Consider the following 10,285-nt stretch of genomic DNA (forward strand, 5'->3'; position numbering starts at 1 on the left):
TTGGCTCGAAAACTGGTCTTACTTTACTATATTACTTGTTTGAAGATACCTCCATTTTTAAGGTCCTTAAGAGGGCCAAGAGTTTATTAGTTTTTAAGTATTAAGTGATACCCTCTTTAAATAAAGGCTACTAAGTGCACTGTATTGCAAAACAAAAGTATGTTCACCATAACAGGTTAACTTTGAAAAGATTTACGCAACGATTAAAGAAAATAAATCTACCTTACTCGATTGTTCAACATAAAATACGCACAGATATTTTGCAGCAAATGTACACTCGATTTCTAAACGTTTGACATCTAAAAAGAATTATCTATGAGTGATGAGATCAAACGGCTTTATGGGAAATGTCCACACCATTACAATCAGTGCTTTACTTTTTCTTTGCAGTAAATGGCTTGAACTCGGGGGTAACATGTGAAGGTGTAGTCTGATCGTCCGGGTGAGTGTAGTCCTGAGAAGGTTTATTTCTTCGGTTTCAAACAATAGTCTGTTTTTCCGAACTATGCCACTTTCAGGGAAAAGGTTGAGTTAAAGTTGCAATGAAGAAATTGATACTAGCGTGGAAAAACGTAAATGATCTGCTAGTCCTTTAAGGTCGGCACACACGAGGGGACTAGTCCCTGCGACAAGTCCATGCGACTAGTCCCAGCGACAAGTCTTTGAAGGGTTTACACGAGGGGACCGTTAGCAGGGACTAGTCCCTTAAGGCGTTCACACGCGGGCACTAAATTGCACAAGAACAAAGGAAAATTAAGAGGCAAAAGATTTTTCTCAGTCTGGGGCGTTACACGAAAACAATGAAAATTTGGTAACTTTTCATTGTAGCACTATTAAACATCAACGCAAATGAACTACAATTATTTAGTCGGATTATTCATGCTTTTACGTGTTCCGTTTTTGTTTTGTTTTTGTTATTTTTAACAGACACGGAGTCAAATAGGGTAAAAATTCCATCAAAACGGCTACAATACATCTGTATATGTTTACAAAACTAGAAATATGCAGTAAATGGTTTGAACCCGGGGGTAACATGTGAAGGTGTAGTCTGATCGTCCGGGTGAGTGTAGTCCTGAGAAGAACTGTTGTCGGTGGTAGTGACTGACGTTTCGACAACCTGTGCGGAAGTCAACATCAGAGTCAAGTGAATGATTGTTGTTAGTATAATGTTTTTATTCCAGTTCGTGTGAAATGATCGGTTGGTTTTGCCGTGGTGTTATTGGCTGTAAGACTCAAGTGACGTAAGTCGGTCGTGATTGGTCTGTTTCGATCTGTCGGTAAAGTTAGGTCGTTCTTTTTCGGTCGTTTGTGATGTTTATGTCGTGAATGGGTCGTTTGTATGGAGCGGGTAGTTGTTGACATCTGTTTAGGGGAGTCTTTTCTAAGTTAGTTAACCAGCTTTCCAGAGTCAGTCGTTGAAAATAGTCAGTGCTGTAGGTTAGGCATTGCGCAGAGTCCCATTCAATGTTGTGGTTGGTAAGTCGATGGTGTTCAGCAATGTGATTGCTGACATCACCTTTCCTCGTCGCCCGTCTGTGTTCAGTCAGTCTTGTTTTGAGGTTTCTTCCAGTCTCACCGATCTGTAGGAGGCTTGGCAGTCGGAACAATTGATCTTATAAATCGTTCCCTGTCTGTTCCTCGGTTTGTCTTTGTCTTTAACCTTGCCTGATAAGCCACAACGACAACTCATTACGGACGACAGTTTACAGGAAACCGACACACACCGACAGATACTAGACGAGTCATCCTACAACCCTACATCACACAAAGCCACAACTATCGGAACTCTAACACGACGCGCACAACTAGTATGCGACTCGACAGACAGCTTATCCGACGAGAACAAATACCTTCACCGTGTTTTTACGAAGAACAACTACAACGACGACGAATAGTATGCGACTCGACAGACAGCTTATCCGACGAGAACAAATACCTTCACCGTGTTTTTAAGAAGAACAACTTCATCCGACGAAACACTCACCGACCCACTACCACTACCGAAACAAACGACACCTCAACCCCTACGACTACAGCAACCATACCGTACATAAAAGGCATGTCTGAAAACATCTCGCGCATATTATTATTATTATCATTATTATTAAAGCTAGGTAATGAAAACTAGTAAAGTGCATTACTTCATCAGCCTTACAGATCGACGAGTTAACAACTTTTAAAACGACTCCCTTGTTCGTGACGTTTGAGTGATCCCGAACTTCTTCCATACAACAAATTACCTTTTGGGACATTATTTGACCTTTCTACAGAAAATCAGTTATATATAATTTTTCTTTTCCTTGCCCAAACTGAAATTAGATAAGTTTGGAGTAAACAAAATAAAGTTGCTTGTAATTCTATTTTGGAATCACAAAAGTAAAATTGCTTGTAATTTTATTTTGGAATTACCAAAATAAAATTGCTTGTAATTTTAATTAATTTAATTGTGTCTATTCTGGAGAGAGAATTTGTTTTACAACTATGATGGATGGCTGACTGTCTAGGTTAAAAGGAATTGAGTAAATCCGACTAAAAAATTAATGGTTGAAAATGACAAGAAAAAGTTGCGAATGTAGTTAAATTTCCGGTGGAAGGAAAAAAAGCATTGAAATGGCTTCTAAGTCAATCTGAGAGCAAGAAAAGTTGGTTCGCCAATGACAATAGTCGATCAGCTACACAATCTGCTTGTACTGTATCTATTTAAAACGTTACGTAATCACTACGGCTAGAATATCGCTGCTTGATTTTGAACGGTAGACGCGAAAACCTTTTGGCCAGTTCGCTTTTTGAGAACGGAGATGCTCTATTTAGCAGCTCATTCTTCACTGCTTATAGTTGTTTTGTGGGGAGGATGGCAACAATTCTCAGCGGATGGACACGAGGGTAGGTCTTTCGATTTATGCAGTCGAATTTCCCTGTTCATCCGTGTTTTTGTTTTTGACTACAGTCAACTAATTATGCGTAAAAAGTTGGACGATGTATTCTGTAAATATGTATCGCTTCACCTTACTCTGGGTTAATATTTTTTGGTTCACTGTATATTTGACCTCTGATCTGATACCAAGCAAATTGCCAACTTGAACTTGCCAAAAAAAAACAAAACATGATACTCTTAATAAAGCTTGGGTCAGACAGAATTCGGAACGTCGACGTTTGCATAGTAAAAAGTTGCCTGGATTTTTCCCGGGACTCTCGAAATTTGGTTCTGTCCTGGTGTACCGGTTCACAAGGGAATTACCATTGTTCTTTCTTTGTTTAGGAGTCATTGGTTAGCTGTTCTGTATTGTTTGGTCTTTTGTATCGGCTCTTGTGAACCGGTACACGAGGACAGAACCCGAAATTTTAAACACGATTATTAACTGTGAGAAGAAAACAAACTTTATTACGCAGAAAAAACGCCAGGAAAGACAATTTGATGTTCATACTGAAAATAAAGCTTCCTTAAAATTCGAGAAATACTCTGAAGTTTGAGACTAGTATAAAATAAATTTTAAGGAGAAGAAAAATTTGTTAAAAGGGGAGTGCTTGGTCATATATGGAAGACAAACAGCGGCATGGAGCTCAGCTCTTGCGTTTTGGAGCTCAAGTGTTTCATCTTGTTCCACTATTCTGGTAATTTAATTGCACTCATATTGGTGTCAATAGCTATAATTTACAGGAAAGAGACAACAAACTTAAACGGTAGAACCTCTATTCAACGAAACTCTATATAACGAAGTCCTCGGTATAGCGAACAATATTTTATTCAGTATAGGTGGTTTGCACGTTACGTCATTGCCTCCATGTTGGTGGACAGAAACAATAGATATCTCATTAGCTTCTTTTGTTCGTCCACCAGCATTTGTTCCTTTCACCATAGTTACCTGTGTCTCTAGAGATTGATTGCAAATCACCCATGTAAGTATTGAGATTTACTCAGCGCAGACCCACCGAATAAAAGTCGTTTCTCTTTGATGAGAAGCATGCAACCGCATTGGCCATACGATTTTTTTCACTAGTGAAAAATATCGTATGGCAAATCAGAAGCCCGATTCGACTTTTTTCACAAGTGAGAAAAATGGAATCGGGTTTTCCCGCCTTTCGGGGCGGCTATGAGGGTGAATGTTAAGTTATGTCGTGACTATTTTTTGAGAGTTGTGAAAATCGTGAGAGCCTCGGTTCCAATGACGGGCCTTGTGAAAAGAACGCGTCGAGTTCTTGGGTTCGGGGCATTGGTGACGTTTTTGTTCTGTTCTTTGTGAGAGAAGAAATTGTTAAGTTCTTAACAGGATTAAACCTTAGTGAGTTATTTGGTGTGACTCGAAGAGCATTTTTGTTTCCCACACTTACTCGCTCGCTCGAAGACTCGCCCGTTCGTTTGCGATTCTTCATAACTCGTGGATAAAAATCGTACGCGTCCAAATTTCTTTGAATAGGGTCTGCAATATTTTTTCTTGAAATGAATTCTTTTAAAATTACAGTCCTTTCGCCTTTTTTAATCATATTCGAATGCAGTATCTTAGGCGTCTTGACAGTATTGGTTGGGTTTAAACAAAAGCAACATCGAGTTCGCGACTTCTTTGTCTCTTGTGGTCAGTTGTCGGCCGTGATTTTAAGTTACAAACATTTGTAATACCTCACTACTAATATAATAAACAAAGTACCGCTTGTACAATTTTATTCACTTGTTGTGAAGAATCACAAACTCACTCGCTCGAAGACTCGCTCGTTCGTTTGCGATTCTTCACAACTCGTGGATAAAAATCGTACTCGCTCACCAACCATGCATGAAGTAATCTATATTTTCAGCCCCGCTAAAGTTACAGTAAAATGTTTGTCACAGGACCTCAGTATAACGAACCTCGATACAACGAGATCCTCGTTACAAAGAAACCAATCCAGAAGCCCAAACGTATAAAGATACCTCGATATAACGAACAAATGTCAACACCTGACCAAAGACAAATGCGAAACAGAGCAACAATGCAGCACTATAGAGTAGTGTACTGTTGTTTAATACTGTACACACTGTTCATGTTCATTATAACATTTGATAAGTCAGGCGCAAAAGAAAGGGAATTTCCGCGCTCTTTCTTTTAACTGAGAGGCGCATTTTTAAGAAAGACAAAATATGAAGCCATTACAAAAATTTTTTGATTAAACGTCTTTGATTAGCAATTTTAGTGGTAAAGTAAAGAACAGCAAATAATGAGGCAATTTTCATTGAAAGAATTTTTGATTGGGCATCTCGATTAGTAATTTAAGAAAGAAAGTAAATTGGTTTTCTTTTGTATAAAGTTTCTGTTCGGTTGCGCTATCTATTAACCTTTTCATTATGATATTTATTTGAACAGCAGTGCCAATTGCAAGACAGGTGGTTTCGTGTATGGGAAAAAAATAAAGTTTTCTGGTTCAGCTGAAAGTACTATTTTATCATTTGATGCATTTGGCGTTAAAGCCAGTCTAGGTTTACAAACAGCCACATTTATTTAAGTAGTAACTTAGAAAGCAGGGCGAGTCATAAAATCCATGCATTGCCGGACTGGACACCGCAGATGAATGGCCAGATCTAGTGCAGAAATAAAAGGTTTTAGGTATTATATTCAACAGAAAGACAAGCGAACGTTGAAAATAAATTGCAACAACGGTTATTTCTAAGCAATTGGAGAGTCAAATAGTACATTGCCTTAGATCTTAACAAACTTAATTAACTTATCTTTCAGCTGTCAACAGGTTTGACAGGTTTGACCCTTTAGGTATCCTTTGGTGCAAAAGACTGTCATGAGGATCTCAGCGATAATGAAACATATTCATGTTGAAAGTTTTCTTTCTGTCAGTTGATCTGTCAGTTCTGTCGTTATCAGTTTTTTTTAATTGATATAAAGTCTTTATGGTATAGTTATCATCATCTGCTTACTATTGACAACTTTGAAACTTATGGGTGTTTTTAGGAGCCAAGTTGAGTGGCTGAACCTCCCCCCCCCCTCCCCTAAGGGCCTCGAACACAGTTGATAATCATCCGCTAACTGTTGGCCACTTTACAACTTATGGGTGTACTTAGGAGTAAACTTCATTTTTGTAATCGTCACAAGTTAGCAAAACCCACCTCCGGTTCCATAATCAGAAAAAAATAATAATAATGCCGATGATACGTCCGCTTATAGCTTCAATTTCTTGTAGGTTATGGTTGTCGAAGCCTTCGTTTTACGAAACTAGCGAAAGAATATGCTCCTCAACGTTACGTTTTCAAAGAAATTTATCTGCCAATGGGCACGGAGCTTAATGGTGACTGCAGATATGAGTGCGTCCTGGAAAGAACCTGTGTGTCTGTGAATATTGGTCCACCAAACGAGACAGGCTTCAGGCTCTGCCAGCTGATTGATTCCGATCACACTCAACATCGTGAAGATAATGAAACACGAAAAGGTTTTATTCACTGGTCTACCGAGGTGGGATTAAACATTATATACAATCACCTTGAGTCTTAGATATCATTGTTTGATTTAAAATATTTACCCTCTATTTGATGAAAGCCTTATGGGCGTTTCTCTACTTTTAGAATCCATGTCACAGTAACCCCTGTCTTCATAACGCAACCTGCCTCAATGGATTCACAGACAAGAAATACATCTGCCTATGTCCAGTTAGTTACACGGGAGAAAATTGCGAAAAAGGTTTGACTGATATTCTGTTTATATTAGTTTCCTGATGACCGTTCATGAAGCCGGCGGACAGGCTGTTGTCAGTCTAATTTCACTTTCTTCATTTAGACAAAAACGAGTGTACAGAAAATACTCATGACTGTCCCGCCGAGGCCATTTGCAATAATACTGAGGGATCCTATAGGTGCAGTTGTAGAGAAGGTTATCAGGGTGACGGACGCAATTGCACAGGTACGGGGCTAATTAATGTTCATACAGAAATCGGCTGCTTTTTTTGAAAACGAACATATTATTAAAATAATAATAATAATAATAATAATAATAATAATAATAATAATAATTCAATAAATGGGAAGCACGGTGGATTATTGACCTTAGGATGTATCCGAGAAAGAGAGAGAATAACTTTTTTTTTTTTATTTTAAAACTTTGTAGATGTAGACGAGTGTAAGATCAATACCCATGGATGCCATAATAATGCAAGTTGCTATAATACAGAAGGGTCTCACACTTGCAAATGCAAAAGGGGATTTAATTGCAGTAAGTATGACAGATCTAGTTTCTGTTTTTTCTTAAACACACGTTGAAGAATGATAATCTTCGGTCAGATTCAGTGCGATAGATAAACTCAGGTAGTAGGTGAGTTTAAAACTAATAACTATACGGATCATAAAGAGGTACTTTTTCATCTTGTGCGATCACGTAAAAACACTGATAAAATCTTTCTTCTTAAAAAAATGGAGTACGAATGGCCGTTTCCTTAGATTGATCTGAACCAAACACTTCATTTGCTTAACCGAAATTTCTTCTCCTCACAGCGTGTTAGTCCTCTTCAGGAGATGAATGGTCTTGGAATAAAAAACGGTGTCCTTGTGGGCCCCCTTAGTCTCAAGATATTAAAGTCGGTTTTCCTTATCAAATTACTAAAAACTAGAGATGTGTAGTTTCTCTGTGTCACGTCACCCGTTTTACAAAATGTTCTGAAATTATCATGCAAAATCAACAAACCAACAGACGAAAGTAAATCAAACAGACAAACAAGCAAATAAGCATATGGAAAACAAGGAAAACTGCTAAGTTTTGTCTGTTTCAAAGCAAATTGTTAAAAAAATTGTTGACCAATTTGAAAATGTCAACTTTATACTTTCCCCTCAGCTTTTAAGGCGGTTTTTACAAATCTCAATGCCACTGGAAGGTATGGTCCAACAACACTGGGTAGTCACTACACAGGTCAGGATCATGATGGACAAGTTACACTGTCCAGCGGTATCCAAAAATGGTTTGTGCCCTACACTGGTGACTACAGAATAGAGGCAATAGGAGCAGCAGGAGGGTATGACTCATACCCTAACAGCACTCAGTACCGAGGAAGAGGAGCACGGTTAATCGGAACATTCCGTTTAAACAAAGAGGAAGTCATTCACATACTTGTTGGTCAAGAGGGAGCAATAAACAAGCTGGAACATTCCTGCGGAGGTGGTGGAGGCACATTTGTTGTGAGAGGAGCCGATGCGCCTTTGATTGTAGCTGGAGGCGGAGGTGGCGCGCATACAGTTAATTCTAGACATGCAGGATGTGACGCCAGCAGAAGTACAACAGGAAATCGTGGACACAGGTCAAGGAGAGGAGGAGAAAAGGGACGTGGAGCACAGGCCTTCTCGAGTGGGTTTTCAGGTAAGAATACTTAAATACTTTGAAATTTTTCGTAATATTTAAATACTTTGAAACTATTCTTAATACCTAAGTACTTTGAAACTTTTTTTGCATAGAGGTACGCCATTATGAACACAAATGGTTTGCAAGGGGATGGCGGTCTAATATACAAGTCGTTATTTGGATGCTTGATCGTGCTGATATTGATAGAGAAGAACGTTTGCCTACTGAGACATTTACGTCGCGGAATGCATAAATTTTTAATCGCATAACTTTTCACTCGTTTTTACGATATTTCGCTTGGTATAAACGAGCTATCGTTAGGTGGCAGCGATATCTCGTTGGATGGAAGCGATATATCAGGGAGACGGAATTCATATATTGTAGAACTGAAGCGATATATTGCTGAGTTCAAACGATATCGGTGAGGGAAAGCGATTACTCGCGAGGAGCTCGACGAATTATCGGCGTTATGTCGCGGTTGTTGAAATAATAGTCCTGCGATATATTGCCGGTAGATCGTTCCATCGGAAATATCGCTGAAATATCGCCAATATCTCGCGATGATCGCAATATTCAGCGGTTTGCATTACTTTTGCACAGTACTGTACGATTGATATGAATATATTATATTTCAGGCGGCGGCGGTGGCGGATTTTACTCCAGTGGAAGAAGTGGACAGAATTTTAATGGAACCCGGGGAAAAGGCGGGGAAGGTGGTAAGGGATTTCTTCAGGGAGGGGTGGGTGGAAGAGCCATTCAAAACGATGTCCATGGTGGGTTTGGTGGAGGAGGTGGAGCGGCTGGACGCTATAGGAATGGAGGGGCAGGGGGAGGAGGGGGAGGGTACTCTGGGAGAGGCAGTGGGGATAACAAGGATGATTCCTGTGGGGGTGGTGGTGGATCCTTTAATGATGGAATCAATCAGCAGATTAAATGTTGTTACAACTCTGCAGGTCATGGTCATGTGACCATCACATTACTTTAGAATAAAATAGAACACAAGTCATTGAGCTTACTAATCGTAACAAAAGTTATAGATTAGATACAAGGAGAAGTCGAATTAACAAATCGCTGGTAGTTTAGCTTGGTCTGTCCTCTTATCGATAGCTATTTTCGTCATCACATTGCCGAGTGAGTCCGTGATAGATTTTGAACACTGTAGTTAAATACCCATTCGTCAACCATCTCATTTCTTTACAATAAACAAACTTTGTGACATCAAACACTTACATGATAACAAACATGATCAGTGAATTAATTGCTAAATCTGTCTGACATTCTTATGGTATTCAAAGATATCTGCGAAATGCAGATTTCGCTCGTGTCTCATGTTTTTTTTATTGTATCTTGTTACCCTCTTTTTTTCGTTTTATTTTTCATTCAGATTATGTTATGGAAAATTGTTCTTTTTCACTTTAGACTTACCCACTCGATGGTTAGTTGATTAAAGGTCAACTATTAAACTGTAAAAAAAAAAGCTGTTGCTATAATGCAGGTTACACTGGACACCTAGTGCGAAGCTATCAAATAAAAGAAAAAAACGTTCTCCAGCATATTTTTTGTCCGTGTTTCACTCTAATAAATGTTCCTAGTGAAGGCATTGGTACAGGAAAGAAATTAATATACAGGTTTGGCCAGGCCTAAGAGCGGAGCTCGCATTTTTTTCCCGCACGTCTCAAGAGCACAACACCTTGCCCCGGCCAGGACTAGAACCCGGGCCGTCCTAATCAGAGCCCAGTACACGGACCACTGGACTACTGGACAAAGCCGTGCCGTTGGCGTGCCCGCGGTACAGTTGACCGCGCATGCTAAAAGTAGCACCTTGAACGGACGCCCGTACGGTCATAAGTCCAAATTTTTTTGGGCTTGATGGGTTACTACTACCATTTTGTATAGTTATGGGCCTACGCTCTGCGAGCTCCGCTATTACATGTTTTCCACAATACGTCTAGGTCGACCGCTGAGGGGTCAGAATAAATATTTGGGAT

At 39.4% G+C, this 10,285-nt stretch overlaps 1 protein-coding gene across 2 annotated transcripts; it reads left to right on the forward strand.

Annotated features, from left to right (window-relative positions):
* The first annotated feature begins 6,169 nt into the window (after positions 1-6,169).
* Positions 6,170-9,850, forward strand: LOC148736706 (uncharacterized). Of its 2 annotated transcripts, XM_088750987.1 has the most exons (6): positions 6,170-6,428; positions 6,539-6,653; positions 6,750-6,872; positions 7,077-7,199; positions 7,797-8,315; positions 8,933-9,850. In XM_088750987.1, the coding sequence occupies exons 1-6, from the start codon at positions 6,246-6,248 to the stop codon at positions 9,280-9,282; spliced, it is 1,413 nt and encodes a 470-aa protein (XP_088607113.1). In that variant the 5' UTR covers positions 6,170-6,245; the 3' UTR covers positions 9,283-9,850. The 2 variants fall into 2 exon arrangements, with proteins under 2 accessions (XP_088607113.1, XP_088607115.1); XM_088750989.1 differs by lacking the exon at positions 7,077-7,199.
* Positions 9,851-10,285: the final 435 nt, after the last annotated feature.

This window comes from Stylophora pistillata, chromosome 2 (assembly GCF_964205215.1).
Source record: "Stylophora pistillata chromosome 2, jaStyPist1.2, whole genome shotgun sequence".
NCBI lineage: Eukaryota > Metazoa > Cnidaria > Anthozoa > Scleractinia > Pocilloporidae > Stylophora > Stylophora pistillata.